Source organism: Seriola aureovittata, chromosome 13, assembly GCF_021018895.1.
Source record: "Seriola aureovittata isolate HTS-2021-v1 ecotype China chromosome 13, ASM2101889v1, whole genome shotgun sequence".
NCBI classification, from domain to species: Eukaryota; Metazoa; Chordata; class Actinopteri; order Carangiformes; family Carangidae; genus Seriola; species Seriola aureovittata.
The window spans coordinates 822,501-839,134 of record NC_079376.1 but is presented as its reverse complement, the minus strand read 5'-3'; the positions used below and the strand labels follow the sequence as shown (position 1 = coordinate 839,134).

Below are 16,634 nucleotides of genomic sequence, written 5' to 3'. Positions count from 1 at the left end.
GAAGAGCTGAACCACAGGAGGAAGAGATGAAGCAGATATCAGAGCGGTTATCCAGGCGGCAGAGGATCAGATCAGGCGTTTCAGCTCCCAGCAGGCCTTTCTGCCCCTCAGGAGCCTCACTGGTTTAGAGACATCAAAGCAGCTGTAAGCAGCCCAGTGCATGCTGGTCGATATCCAAACCAACGCCGCTCCCTCTGCTGCTGTTCACGCCCACATCCTCTTCCTCCTCCGTCCTCATTCACCTCCTTTCTCCTCTTCATCTCATCGCTCGTCCTCATCCTCATCTTCTCCCATCAGTCTGTTCCTGTCCTTCACTCCTTCATCCTTTATACACTCGTTTCTTTTTCCTTTCCTTCTTTCATCTTTCCTTTCCTTTCCTTTTTTCATCTTTCCTTTCCTCTTCCTCCTCCTTTCTTCCTCTCCTCCCTTCCTCTCATCAATACTTTTGATTTCCATCTCTCCTCCATAACGAGTGGCGGAGAGATGGACAGAATCATATCGATGTTTTTTTAAATTCTTTTTAAGGGTCACGGTTGTAATTAACATACCGCCGCTCAATCGGTCAAGGTTTGTGTCTCACACACACACACACACACACACACACACACACACACACACACACACACACACACACACACACACACACACACACACACACACACACTCACACACACACACACACACACTTTAATACCATACACAAACACGCAGACACCAATGAAGCATATAAGGTGTACACAACACACACATTTTATCATTACAGCCGAGCAGACACACCTATGCCCATATGAAGACACACACACACACACACACACACACACACACACACACACACGTACAGATTCGACACAGCGATTTGTAGGCAGGGTGTGAGCGTGTGGATGCTCGCACGTGGCAGCTCGAGTCGTTTCCATCAGATTTACCTTCCCGCCGCAGCCTCCTCCTCCTCGCCATTAGTTTAGTGGATGGCTCTCAGTGAAAGATATGAAAACAACACTCGATGTATAAAATATTAGAATTGTCTCCTCGATGATCTGCAGTCACAGTTACACTTGTTATTCAGACGGGATGTTTGACGTCTGACTGGAGAGAATGAATTTTAGAGCTCACGTCGCTGAACGTCTTCAGTTTTATGTAAATCACTTTGCCTCTCTCTCTCTCTCTCTCTCTCTCTTTCTCTGGAGCTGGATTGTAGGATTGTATCCAGACTGCATGAAATTCAGGCAGCGGCTCCACGCTGACCTTCGTTGTGCTGGTGTTCTCTCAGCGCTGCACCTGAAGCCAGCGACCGGAGGAAAACACTGTAGATCAGTAACTTTAACTAACGGCCAGTGCTGAGTGTAAAACCCCATAATAACACGTTATTATCATCTGTGTCATCAGGACTGTTGATGTTGTTCCTAAAGAGGATAGAAAAATCATCTATTTTCATACAAAATGGATTAAACATCAGACTATTTCTATATAAATATTGGACTGTGCAGATACATTAAACACATTTTATCATCAGGCTGATGAGGGCGGAGCAGTTGATCCAAACATTATGGTAATCAGTGTAATATCCAGATCTCAGGAGCGGCCGTTAAAGGTAAACTGTGTCATTACGTTGCTTTTATAAACGTCATGTAAAAGCGCGGCGGTGCTGCGGAGACGCCCAGCAGAAATCACATTATCCTCATTTTAATATTTTCTTAAAGTGAAAATCAAATTCAGAACTTCCCAATGGCACTAACACCCAGACTCAACTCACAGAACGTACGGTTCAGGTCTGATACTGATTTAAATCCAATCTAGGCGTCGTTACGTTTCCGTCAGAACCGGTTTGAGATGAAACACATTCCTGGTAAATGAAGACGGAGGAGGAAGCGTCTGTCTTTGTCCCACACAGGTGGAACTGACCTGACACCAGATCTTAAATGTTCTGGTGTTTATTGTGTTGTAAAGACGACTAGGACAAACTGGACGACCTTTTGTTTGAGGAGGACGTTCTGTTTCACACGTTTAGTTTCTGTCTGTAAACTCTGTCTCTTCAGCCGTCACCTCCTCTTTTCACCTTTGTTAAACCTCCTCCTCCTTCACCTCCATCAACTGCAGGTTTAAACTCCTTCTTTCAGCTGTCTCCTCTGCTCCTCTTCAGGAGTGCGGTGGATGTAAGAGGAGACCAATCTCCTCTGTTGATCTCCTGTAATTGAAGCTCTCCTCTGACTCTCTTTAAGTGGCGTCGGTTCCCTCTCAGTCCTCCTCCTCTCAGCCAGTAGGTGGCAGTAGCTCTCCACCGAGCGACGAGCGCTCCTTCTTCTCCCTCTGTTGTTTTTCCTCCTCGCCGTCGTCTCCGTCCATCTGTCTGTGTGCTCTCATGAAGGACAAGCTGCCAGCGATGGAGACGTACATGTTCAGCTCTCCAGTGTCACTAACACCGCTCCATCTCTCTTTTATTCCCTCGCTTCATCTCTTCATCTCTGCGTCTCTTTATCTCTTTATCTCCCTTTTTTTCTGTCACTTATTTCCTTGTTTTTGTTTGTTTTTTCCTCTATTACCACGTCTCCTTTCCTCCTCTTTTCCTTCTTTTATCTCTTGTATATTTCTCTTTTCTCTTCATCTCTCTCTCTCTCCATCACTTCTCTTTATTTCCACTTTTCACCGTCTTTCACTCTGTTATTTTTTAAATCTCCTCTCGTATTTTCCTCCGTGTTGGTCCGTGTCTTTTTCCCTCCTCTCTCTCTGTGTTTGTCCTGATGTGTGTTTACCTGTTACGTCCGGTGGGTCTCCTTTTTGTTCCTTCTGTCCTTGAATTAATTCATCTCCTCTCCTCTCCTCTGTCCTTGTTACCTGTTGGACATTTCTTTCTTTCTTTATTTCGAGTATTTCCTTTGTTTTTCTTCGACTATCTTTTATTTTCTGTTCTTTCTCCTTTTTCTGCTTCCCTCTGTTTCCTGCTCTTCCTCTCATCCCTGTGTCCTCTGCAGTGTTTCCTGTGTTCTGAGTCCAGTCGCTCTGGACAACAGTTTTTATTCATATTAATTCATGATATTAATTATTTTTTTTAAATGCATTGGACTAAATTTTCTCTCTCTCTCTGTGTCTCTGTGCCTCTCTCGTCCCCAGTGCTTCGTGCAGCAGTTGGACGGGTTCATCTCGTGGCTGCAGGAAGCGTTGGACAGCACGGAGAACTGGACTCAGCCCAGACAGGAGCTGGACAGCCTGAGGGTGTACCTGGACACACACCTGGTGAGAGCGCGCACACACACACATACACACACACACACACACACACACACACACACACACACACACACACAGCAGGAAGCCGTTCACTGTGAATCACGAGTCAGGAAACAAGCTGCAGCTGCAGAGCGGCGCTCAGAGACGCAGCAGAGGAGGAAGGTTCAGCTTCACGCAGACACGCTCTGACGACCTGGCGCTCGCTCTGATTCCCTCAGAAGCTCCGAGTGTGAAACAGCTGATTGTTGTGGTCAGTCCTGCTGCAGTGCTTCGTCACCTGCCAGCGCCGTGACAACACGCAGAAACACCTGAAGCTTCAGGTCTGTGACAGGAAGGAGAGACTTTTCATTTTCAGTGTTTGTTTCTTCACTTCTTCTCCTCCCCCGTCCTCACAGAGATACAACAGCACGACACTCTGTCAGAGCGCAGATACAATTAAATATACATGTACATAATTACTATGTACCAACACATCTATAGACAAATTGCACACACTGTTGTATGAACATACATTTGCATACATGCATTTAGATACATGCATATCAATGTGTCCATGTGCCACACACACACACCTGTGTGTTAGCTGAACTCCACCAGTGGCGTTGCACCCACCGCTGTTTCCTGTTTGTTGCCTCTCTGTGATAAACGCCGCCTCGATTCTTCTGTAAGAAGAAACTCCGTCGGTCGCCTGGAGTCTCACTCGCCGCCGACGTGTTGTTTTTGTCAGTGTGATAAACGCTCCGGGTTCAGATCCACTAACTCAGGACCGTGTTAATATGTATGTAGCACAGACGCAGCAACGCGATGGAGACGCACGCAGCGCCACGAGGCAGCAGAACGTGAAGAAGTTCAGGAACAGTCACTGTGTTTCAAACCTGGAAGTCGCTGCTCTCCTGCGGCACACGGCGCCGTGACGCTCTGTAACGGGTCATGTGATGTGATCTCTGTCGGCCGTCCCCTCTTTATATGCAAAATACTTTCATTAAATTCAAATCACATGAAAGAAAAATTGTCATCATGTCATCACAGGAACAAAACTGCTCGTGAGCTCCTGAACATTTATCCTCATCAGCTTCATTCACGCTGTTTTTCTTCTTCAGTGGTTCCAGGATTTACTGTTTTAATCCCTCTTTTAACACCACTGTGAATTATGGTTAATTCTATAAAGCAACAGTCTCTGAGGCGGCGAGGACACACACTGGGACGTGACCACAGAGTTCGAACTCAGAGCTCATGCAGTGTTTTATTGGAGAGTTGTAGAAACTAATAATCAGTCGTAACAAGCCGCGACATGAGGGTGAATGTCTTCCTCATGTTTTCAGGATGTAGAGGTGTTGCACTCAAAACACACGGCGGCAGATTGGGATGAAAGAAGAAGCAGAAATGTACGGTGGCCCGGAGAGCTCAACTCACACCGCAAATTCAGAAACGCGCTGCGAGTAGACGACAGGCGACGACGGAAGTGTTTCCATGGGACGCACACGCAGCCGTGTCCCAGTTCAGGGGCCGCCTCCTTCATGGTCGACCGCGAAGGCCGACGTGAAATGAGACGTTCTGGTCTGCGGAGGATTCACGCTGCGTGTCACCAGCTGTGCATCGCAAAGCACGGCTCTTGTCGCCTAGCAACCTTGACAACACGTAACTTTTCCCCTCTGAGGTCTGAGGTCATTCTCTCCATCTCTACATTCTTTCTCAAATTCACCTTTTAAAAGGAGTTTAATACATTTATATCACAGCGTTCAGAACAGTCTCAGCTCTTCATGTCGTGTCCAACGTGAGAGAAGTCGACAGATTCTAACGACATGTTTCTACGCCGTGATGTCACAGACATATTAACTCAAACGTCTGTCGACCTCAGAGGGTTAAGGCCCGTGGGTTTAACAGTTGTTCCGTTGAACTCAACACTGACATTTAAAAGTGGCTCTCTGTCGGAGGTGTTCGCTTTCATCACTGGCGCGCAATGAATCTTGGGATTTGTTCTTGCATCTGAACTGGGACGCAGCCGAGATGTTCAGTACTTTGTGACTTTTAAAGCGTTTGGCAGGAGGGTTCATCACTGTCTTGTGTCCCCTGGAAACACTTCCTGTTGTCTCTGACGTCGCTTGTGTTGCCTGTTCGCATGTGTTGGTGGTTTTTCTGAGTAGAGGCTGGAATCAGCTGATCTGAGTTCAGGCTCTAGTTTGACAGGAGAATAAGATCTCGTGGAGGTCAAAGGTCGGACGTTACTGGGCCCTGTAAACACAGTGCGATGATGTTATAGCCTGATGACGAGCTGAGGGATGAACACACACACACACACACACACACACACACACACACACACACACACACACACACACACACAGGAATGAGCAGCACAGACTGACTCTCATCTTCGCTGCTTTTATCCTGGTTTCTCTCTTTTTGTTCCAATTTGTTTTCATCTGCATCTCTTTGTCTTCTTCCTTCTGTTTCTCTCTCCCTTTATTTCTCTTCCCATTTTATCTGTTTGTTCGTCTCTGACCATCTGCCCTCCTCTGTCTCTCTTTTCTTTCATCCCTTCTTTTTTCTTGTGTCTCTCTCCCTTTATCTCACTGTCATCATTTGTTTATTCAAACAGATAGAAAAAGAAAAACTCACACACCTCCCTGTGTCTCTAAATTACACACACGCACACACACACACACACACACACACACACACACACACACAAACTGAAACAACCGAGCCTATAGATCAGTGAGTGCTGCATCACCGTATATGAACACACACACACACACACTCTCACTTTGGCAATTACTCACACACTTTATGGCAAACATATGGACTACATACACACACACACACACACACACACACACACACACACACACACACACACATATACACATATACACATACACAACCACATACACACACACAACCACATACACACATACACACACTGATTGTATTTGCATATAAGCGTACAAATGCAAACGTATATGCGCAATAGTAGGCATGTGTTTTAGCTGCACACACACACACACACACACACACACACACACACACACACACACACAGAGGTGCTATTTGCATACATTTGCATGTTCCTAGACAGATTTCTAAATCAGCATCTCCATATCCGTCCCTGCAGAACAGCAACACACACACACACACACACACACACACACACACACACACACACAGAGAGAGAGAGTTGTCTTATCTCGATATTTATTTCTGCTGGGTGTGTGTGTGTGTGTGTGTGTGTGTTTGTTTGTTGGTTTGTTTACACGTGTCGACTTTGTTGTGGGTGCCAGCAGCGCTAACATTAGCGGCGGTTAGCTTCAATTAGAATTCCCGGCTCCTAATTGGCGCGTCTCGTTAAATAAAGCAGAAGAGGATGAAAAAGCATCGCTAATAGGACTTTGAACTGCTACACTGTTGATAGCGTGTTAGCTAACCGACTCTGTGTTTGTGTGCGTGTGTGTCTCTGTCGATAGTCACACTTGCACTTTGTAGTTATTAGTGTGTATTTGGGTGTATAATTGTGTGTGTTTTATTGATTACTGCAGAGTAGCCAGGTTCTCTCTCTCTCTCTCTCTCTCTCTCTCCTCTCTGTCTCTTCATCTGTCTCTCGCTCTTTTCTTCTGTTTCCTCTGAGTTTTCCTTCTTTGTATATTTCTCTCTCCAACCCTGTCTCTAACGAATCTGTGTAATTAGCTTTGCTGAAGACGTTGTAGAGGAGAAGGAGCTAGACTTTGTTGAAGTAAAAGCCTGAGAGCTGCAGAGTCTCTAGTCTGGTAAAAAGATCATATGATCATGTTTTTGGGTAGAATCACAATCCACCATCTTGCTCATCAATATGCTTTCTGTTTCCGCTCAGATTTTATTCTGAAGGTCCTGACAGGAAGTAGTGATTCCTCTCTTTCTGCTGGTCCACAGTCACATGTTAAACCTCTGACTGACTGACTCACGTAGCGTGTTGCTCCGTCAGACGTTTGTCAAGCAACAGAACCTGTGGAACTTCCTTTCATGACCTTTCAGAATAAAAGCTCACAATAGCTTGAACTGTAGCGCAAAATTGCTAAAGTGATTCTACGTGTTGCTGCTCAGACGGAGATCTGTTCTCATTTGATTAAGAGAATCACAGTATCAGAATGATCTGGCTGGTTTACAGGGACTAAAAAAACGCTGAATGGACAAAGGTGTCTGACAGTGTCGCTGTTCCAGGTGAGCTGGAACATATAAAAAACATTGTAAAAATCGGAGGGAATTTCATGCAAAACTTGCTAGCTTTGTATTTACGTCAGAGCGCCCGCTAAAAGCTAAAAGACTCATTAACTTCCTAAAACAGCTTCTCAATTCAGGAGGAACTAGTGCATTTGTTGGGGACTATTTTAGCAGCGGAATAATCCACATTTGGTGCTATAATGACAATTTGTAGCAGTTGGAGTGTGTGTGTGTGTGTGTGTGTGTGTGTGTGTGTGTGTGTGTGTGTGTGTGTGTAACTGAATCAAGACAAACTGGACTTTGTGTGTGTGTTCTTGGTGATGAAGGAACGTGTCACCCAGGGCAACAGGGATGTGTTTCAATAGTCTTTAGAAACAATGGAGCTCCGGCTCAGAGGAGGAAGACGCATCAGGCTGCACCTGTTAGGATCAATACGTTCATGTCACATGATTTGGTGGCAATAAGAAAAATATAGAACATCTACAGACTTTCATTTTTATTCTATATGAAAGTGTTTTTAGGGAACACAGGATTCTCTCTCTTGTTGCTCTTTTCTGTCCTCTCTCTCTCTCTCTCTCTCTCTCTCTCTCTCTCTCTATCAAACACACACAAACTCACACTCTTACTCTCTCTATTTGTCTGTATTGCTTTCTGTTACACACACACACACACACACACACACACACACACACACACACACACAGCTCTAGGGCAGCAGTGGGCAGAGTGGAGCTGCTCTCCCAGTTGAATATTTGGTCCAGCTGGCGTGTGTGTGTGTGTGTGTGTGTGTGTGTGTGTGTGTGTGTGTGTGTGTGTGTGTGTGTGTTGTATATGTTGTATATGTGTGTGTGTGTGTGTGTGAGTGTCCATATATGTGTGTTTTAGGGCGCGTGGAGCGAATAAGCACAGGTCTTTCCGGAACCCCAGGGAGATCAGTGAGGCGAGAGGACGCTAGCACACACACACACGTACACACACACGTACACATACACATCTACACACATGTACACACACACACACACACACAGGCTGCTCTTTGTAAGGCGCTGAGAGATGGCGGCCAATGAAAGGCCTATTGATTGGGTCTGATGGGTGATCCAGGCCTTTGAATCCCATTACCAGCAGCAACACACGACTGGTGGCAACATGAGGGGAGGGAGAGGGGGGAGGAGGGGAGATAAAAAGGTGTGAGAGGGAGAGGTGGAGAGGTCTCAGACTACCTCCACAATACACCGTCTTAATCTGAAGATGCAGATTTTGTGGAAAAATAACCACATTAGCCGTTTCAGAACAGATCGCCACGAAGCAACAGGAAACAGCTTCAACCTCTTCTTCTTTGTCTTTCGTTTTTGTGGTTGATCAACACTGAAACGATCACATCTAGTTCCTGGCTAATTAGCGTAGCGTTAGCCACTTTTCTAATTAGCTTAGCGTTAGCCACTTCTCTAATTAGCTTAGCGGTAGCCACTTTTAAACCTGTATTCAGGAGGTTTTTTTCAGGCCAGGTTCAGTTTTCCCCTTGAAGGTTTGATTCCTGCGCAGCTGAGGGAGTCACTTGAGGGTGTTGCACAGATTCTCTTACTAGGTTTTAAGGCATTCGCAGCAGTGAAAGAGACTTTACGGCGGTAAAATTCTACCGTTTCCATGGAGACCGCTTGTGATACCTGTTATTGCTTTGGAGGGAACCGGTAACCTGCGTGAAGAAGTGCGGCGTCATCTCGTCCTCCTGTCGTTTCGACGGTGACCTCACCGCGGCGTTCAGCAGATATAAAACCGTTGAGCGTCATTAAGCTGCGGAAAGTGGAGGATCGAACTGTAGACGGTCGGACAAATCATAACCCCCCATGGTGTACGCTCGTTGGAAGACACTGCTCCAAGAAATGAAAGTAAACAGAAGCTAATTACTTCTGATGAGCAACTGGAAAAAATAATGTAATTACTTTTTCAGTCAGCGATGAGTAATAAGTAATTATTCATCTACCTGTTCACCTGCCGCTACAGAGATGTCAATCAAATCACTGTTACGATGTGAACGTCATCCGGAAATATAAACGTACACACTGTACGACAACTGGAGTAATTGAGCCGCTGTATCGACGTGTAACGTGAATGTTGGCGTCGTGCGTTTCAAATCCGATCAGAAAACAAATGTGGGGGAGAAAACGAGGGAGGAAGAAGAAGAGGGGAGAGAGCGGAGGACAGAAGAGCGAGAAGAGAGAGGGATGAAAGAGAAGAAGAAGAAGAGAGAGAGAGAGAGAGAGAGGGAGGGTGAGAAGGGAGGATAAGAGAGGGAAACATGAGGAAGGAGGGAAGAGGAGAAGAAGCTGTTCACAGGGAAATAGAAAGCAAAAGATCTCACACACTCACACACACACACACACACACACACACACACACACACACACACACACCTCAGGGAATACCACTGTATCACTATAGTTTCTCTTGGCTCAGTTTGAATGGAGACAATTTGATCATCATTATTACAAAGACTCTTTGATCAGATCATGTCTCATCAACCTGAGCCTGTGTGTGTATGTGTGTGTGTGTGTGTGTGTGTGTGTGTGTGTGTGTGTGTGTGTGTGTCCAATCAGTAAAGCTCAATACACAATCTCAATGTCAAACCACAATGTCATCTCTTAGCGCCTCGCTAATATCCCAATGCTAAAATATTAGGTAGTCTTCTGACGCCATCCTACCCTCTGCTCCAGGCTAATATGCTAATGCTAACAGGTAATCTGATCACTCTGGCTTTGAAGCAGCTCTTCTCTCAGCCCACCGTGTGTGTGTGTGTGTGTGTGTGTGTGTGTGTGTTAATCAGAGCAGGGAGCTATAACCTTTTAGGCCAATGGCCACGGCTGCTGAGAAATCCTTAAATCCACCTGCTGCCTTCACCATTTAGCAGTTTGACTTTTAAAATTGGATCGTACTGAAGCAAGACCACCAGTGGTTAGTTACCTGTGTGTTAGACCCAGTTTACCTGCAGTGTGTATTTGCCCAGATATGCTTTTATTAAGAAATTGATGCTGTTAATTGCTGTGGTCATGTGACCTCAGCGTTCTGACCACCAGTGAGTATTTTCATCTTTAGAGCCACAAAGCCGACGTTGGGAGCAGATCAGAGGGAGCAGAGCTGTCTCTCAGTGACATGGGAAACCGTCACCACAAAGTTACCTGAACTTCTTTAAGTCAAACCAAGGCAGTTTTAGGCCTAAACCAAACCGATCCTTCACCGGTGTCAGATCCCAAACCGAAGCGTTGTGGAGCAGCTGTTCTATCAGATCAGGAAACATGTTGTTCTGGGCAACAGCAGATGATGAATTTAGCTGTTTAATGTGGAGGAGTTGATGGGCGTGTGTTTATCGGTCCAGATGAACCGGACTGATTAACGGAAGGAAAAGCTCCTGCAGGATGTAGATAACAGAAGCCAGACGTGAACCTGTGCTCGTTAGCTGCTGGTTGAAGTTAACTATCTCATAAACTCAACTAACTAGTCCCAGTTGATCAGCTGAGATTAAGCTTCACTGACAGACGATACGCTTTCTCAAGAAACATCCATTAAAGGAGACGATGCGTGAAATTTGTCACAGCTAATGGGTCTTTCAGTGGAGGATATGTCATGTGGTTTTTGTTTTAGGTACTTTAGTGTCACACACACCGTCTGTCACACACACTGTCTGTCTGTATTTGCTTCCTCTCACAGACACATAAATACATATACGCAGCTTCTCATTGCCGCCTGTTGTCTGACGTGCATAAAAGCAGAGCTGCTCTGCATGCCTTATCACCGTGTGATTGATGGCTGGCTGTTCTACTCTTATCGATTCTATGCTCTCCATATATTAAACGGAGGAAACGGGAGCCGAGCCGCTCGCAGAATAAGGCGCTGAAATACGATCGCTCTCCGATAGCCCCGGCTAATCTGCACAACCTAATTCATTCCTAACATTCAGCCGGCCCCTATCCCTGAGACGCAGACAGTCACGCTGTGTTTTCTGTAGCGCTGATAGATGTACTTTATGTTTATTAGCTGTGAGGTATTTCACCAGCTTATCTGGAAATTATGTGGGGCAGAGTGGCCGCCGAGTCTGTAAAATTACTCAATCAGCCGTGAGATTTGAAGTAATTTACGACGTTTGCGAGGCGGTAATGATTGCAGAATGCAGAGCGTCATGTTTTATTTGGATAATGTTGATATATGAATGTGTTTTTGGGGGCCGTTGTGAAGAGATATAGCTGCCGGTTTGCCTTTCAAAGTGATATTTTATTGTTTATCTGTGAAATGCAATGTGTAAGGGACAGTGTCAGTGCTGTCTGCTGGCATCCTTTAAAGCCGGCTTTTAGGAGATGTGATGTTTTTAACCAGAGAGGAAGAACAAGAGCCGCGTAGATCAATGAGCGGAGCTGAGCGCCGACACTGCCGGGGTTCGACTGCTCCCGCTGAGCTCCATACAGACAAACTCTCTCTTCCTTCTCTTTGGAAACCTGAACACAAATCATCAGCTTGAGAGAATTTTTTCATTCTTCTCATCAAAAGTCTTTGAGCCGGAGCAGAAACCATCTCGTGCTGTTGTCACACTGGATTTCAAACAGTTGGCACCTGCTTTTAAAGCCATAATGGAATTTGCTGCGTCCTCTCTTATGATGCAACATCATCTTTTTGTGTGTGATAGTTTTTCTTTATTTCCTTTAATTGACAGTTGACAGTCTGGAGAGAGATGAGTGTGACACGACAACAAAGATCCCCTTGCAGGGAATTGAACCGTAGACGTTAAATTTGACCCAGACCGGTCACGTCTGTGTTTCACTAAAGGCATCGAATCCAGACCTTTTAACCAGAGCAGCATGTCAGGGCTTCATGGAGTCAGCAGACTGATGAGTGAAGCATTTACTGCTTTTCTGTCTTTCATATTGTTGTGAGTTGAACATCTTTAAATTTTGACTGAAAACAAGTCAGACTCTGTAAAGCTCCATGTTTCTTCTTCTGTGTTTTATTTGAAGTGTTGATCCATCAGAAGATATAAAACCATCTCAGTGTAGTTTTACATCTCCTCTCTCAGGCTTCTCTCTGGAGCTCTAGTAACAACAGGTCGGTGAGCCAATCAGAAGAGAGGAGGCTCTGAGCCTCTCTTCTGATTGGCTGACTGTTTTCTGAGTGATCCAATAAAAATGTAGCAGATTTCAGGTAAAAACACTCAGAGAAACCAAATCCTGCAAGGTTTGGATGGTGGGTCCAGGTGGGCGGGGCTTGGTGACTGCTTTGTTGTGACATCACAAAGTTCCAGAAGTCCTGACGGCTGGTTTTAAGGCTCAGTTTCTGAATACAGGCTGTGTGCATTTCTCTGTGGACTGAGGCTTTGATACTTTCACAGTATTAATATAGAAGCTAGAGCTGATCTATAATCACACTACACATGGACACAGACCTTCACACTGGAGGAGCTTTAATTATAATTTTTTCCACCATTATTTTACATTTTAAAGACGAATTGTTGAATTAACAGAAAAAAAATCATTACATTAAATAATAATGAAATGAATCATTAGTTGCAGAAATCCTCAGAGTGTGTTTGTGTGTGTGTGTGTGTGTGTGTGTGTGTGTGTGTGTGTGTGTGGATGGACCTAAAAGGCCTCGTCCCATCCGTCTCCTCGGTGTGTATCCTGCTCCATAAATATTGGTGGTGTGGAGGTCTGACCTTGTCATGTGTTGACTGATGCCGTCGCTCGTCCATCCCTCACTGCAGACGGCGGAGCATCTCAGGCGGAGCACACAGAGAAGCTGTGTGTCGCTGGAAGAGACACAACACAGACACACAAACTACAAACTACAAACTACACTCTTTAATATCTGGTTACGTTTGGGTTTTCTAGCTGTTGTTGTTGCTGTCAGATAAGAAAAGAGCCACAGTGTGTGGGAAGTTTTAGTGTCATCCTCCTTTGCCTCTGACAGATGAGTCACGCCGGTGTATCTGTCAATCAAGCGTAAACGTTGGTCGTACTGTGACGTGTGAAGAAGTGACTTGTCCAGACTGTTGATGAACTTTATTTTGGTGAAACGTGCAGCGTGCTCCATCGTGTCTTTGTGTAGAGATAAAAAGGAGGTTTTTATTCTTGCATAAATGAGCGTGAACTCCCCTTGAGATCAGAGTGATCAGACTACACACACACACACACACACACACATACACACACACACACACACACACACACACACACACACACACACACACACACACACACACACACGCAACAACAGTGTCTTGAGAGCATTGTGTGTGTGTGTGTGTGTGTGTGTGTGTGTGTGTGTGTGAATATGTGTGTGCAGCATTTCCCATTGCAGCACAGCAGGATGTCAGAAGTGGTTAAGTCTTGAGGCTTGAGCACCTTGAGGCTTACACACACACACACACACACACACACACACACACACACACACACACACACACACACACACACAGATCAGAAAAGGCTGTAATGGTGCTCAGAGATCTGACTGGAGTGTTTCCCAACACTGCCTCAGGCTGCTCTGCGCTTCCCTCCATCCATCCATCCATCCATCCGTGTATCATCCATTCATACATCCGTCTATTTTTCTCTCCTATTTTTCAAGTCCTCACCTCTTTCATGTATCATTACTTTTTGATTATTATTATTATATTTTTAGTCTTTATATTTTCCGTCCCTCCTCCTCTTCCCACCATCGATGGATCTAAGTGTAGAGAGAGAGAGAGAGAGAGAGCATATATCAGTCTACAGGTCTCATGTGTTTATTAAGCAGGTGTAGCTTCTATATTAACACTCACAGATGAAATGTTGCTCCTGACCCTCGACTGTCGTCTGTGAATCACTTACTTACCATTAAAGTTTGTTCTTGTGTCTCCTGGTCGTCTGATGGCGTCTCTTCGTAACGAGCGGGACTTTTGCTTCTCGACACTGACGCTCATCTCTGTGTGTTTCAGAGTTTCAAGCTCAACGTGGACAGTCACGGCGCTCTGAAGGAGAGCATAATGGAGGAAGGAAGAGCGCTGCTCGCCGTCATCACCTCCCACCAATCAGGTACACACACACTCACACACATATTCATATTCATTCACTCCTCACACACACACACACACACACGAGCGGATACACACTGAAACACACACAGGTGGCCATAACCGAGCCCCGACTCGGCTCCATTCATTATTAATATTAGGATTAACAGAGTGACCTTCAGAGAGGAGGACTGACAGAGAGACGGAGGAGAGACAGATGAAGAATGAGATGGAGAGAGAGAGAAAAGCAGAAAGAAACGCCGGCGGGCAGAGAGCAGACGGCAGGGAAAGAAACATTCAATATAATTTTATATTTTCACAAATCTCTGCAGCTGAAGAATCACTCGCTCGACCTCACGGAGACACTGTAGTTTGGATTAGAAAGAGCTGTTTCATCAAGGTAAGGGAAGCTTTGGTTGTGGTGATTACAATCAATCAATCGATCAATCAAACTTCATTTGTGCGGCACTTTTCACTCTTTCAGTTCAAAGAGCTGAGACCGAGGAGCTGAAAGGAAAGAAGCATGAAACCAGTCAGAAAGAAAGACGCAGATACAATAAGATTTAAAAACATTCACAAACAAAACACCAGAAAATGAATAATAATAGAACCGATAATAAAATACAATTTACAACATAATTACAATAAAATAAAGTGACTAAAAACCGTATTTAATTAAAAGAGGGGAGAGGAAGCTGTGAGTTTACGTTCAGACTGCTGCAGGTAATAATCAAACACACTGATCACATATTACCTGTGTTTAGATGATCAACATGTGACAGGAAACTGGACTCTCCTGGATCAGTGTGTGTGATCATACGTTTAATAATCAATACAAGAGGAGGACAGACTTTAAACCAGTTTAATTATCGTTCCTCTCTCTCTCTCTCTCCGTCTCTGTTTCTCGCCCTGCAGGTCTGAAGGATATCCTTCATATGGTTTCCAGCCAATGGGATCAGCTACAGCGGCAGATCCGGCGCCAACATGGCTGGATGCTCCGCGCCCTCCGTTGCATCCAGGCCCGCCTCCTCTACACCGGCCAATCGCACGAGCTCTTCGCCGCCTCGACGGAGCCGTCGGCCAGTCGGCTGGCTCCGTGCCCGGCGGACGGCCTCAAGGTAAAAAAACAAAAACAAACTGGTTTTTATTTTCAGTTTGGCTTTGAATCTTTCTGTTATTCTCTTCATCTGTTTTCTGTTTGTCTTTTATTCTTTGGTTCATATCCATCCATTTCCTCTGTGATGATCCCCGTTATCCCTCGCTCGCTCTCTCTGTCACACACACAAGCTCACAGGCAAATCAATCACACACACTTACCCACAGTCCTCTGTAAACTTCTCTGTATTGTTTGTATCAGCTGCCAATTAACACCCTGATTGGTTTCTCATTTCTTATTGGCTGCTGGTTAATTGGCTGGACTTGGTTAATTAGATGTAATCTCTCTCTCTCTCTCTCTCTGTCTCTCTGTCTCTCTCTCTCTCTCTCTGTCTCTCTCCCTGTCTCTCTGTCTCTCTCTCTCCCTCTTTCTTTTTCCCTGTCTCTCTCTCTTTACCTGTCTCTCTCTCCATCTCTCTCTCTCTCTCTCATTTCTCATTTTTCTGTTTTCCTCTCCTCCGTCTCATTTGATCACTTCAGTTTTTCTTTTCCACCTATTCCTCTTCCCTACTGCTTGTCCTCCTCCTCCTCCTCCTCCTCCTCTCCTCCTCATCCTCCTCCTCCTCCTCTTCCTCTCCTCCTCCTCCTCCTCCTCCTCCTCATCCTCTTCCTCCTCTTCCTCCTCCTCCTCTTCCTCCTCCTCCTCTTCTTCCTCCTCCTCCTCTTCCTCCTCCAGCAGAACTGACTCTGGTTGTTTTCACATTGTTTAGTTGCAATTAGAGCTGCAGCAGTTTGATCACTGTGATCAGTCAACAGTAACAGCCATTAGCCAACCACCTTTGTGTGTTGTGTGTGTGTGTGTGTGTGTGTGTGTGTGTGTGTGTGTCCATTAGCTGCCTGGCCGCAGCACATTAACAGTCCATTCATTATCTGTGTGAATCTCCCTCTGCACTTAAAGCTTTGATCCGTAAAACCTCCAAACAACAAACTGAGGTGTGAACCTGCTGAATTATTTCTGTTCGCTGCTTCACGGCACAAACGCACACAAACACTGTCAACACAACATGTCTCACGCTCCTCTCTGATATCT

At 45.4% G+C, this 16,634-nt stretch overlaps 1 protein-coding gene across 1 annotated transcript in view; it reads left to right on the top strand.

Moving 5' to 3' along the window:
* Positions 1 to 16,634, top strand: part of akap6 (A kinase (PRKA) anchor protein 6) — a 188,931-nt gene that overhangs the window by 51,030 nt on the left and 121,267 nt on the right. The window contains exons 11-13 of the mRNA XM_056392722.1: positions 3,106 to 3,228; positions 14,375 to 14,471; positions 15,365 to 15,567. Of these exons, the coding sequence (XP_056248697.1) occupies positions 3,106 to 3,228; positions 14,375 to 14,471; positions 15,365 to 15,567 (423 nt within the window). The remainder of the gene's footprint in view (positions 1 to 3,105; positions 3,229 to 14,374; positions 14,472 to 15,364; positions 15,568 to 16,634) is intronic.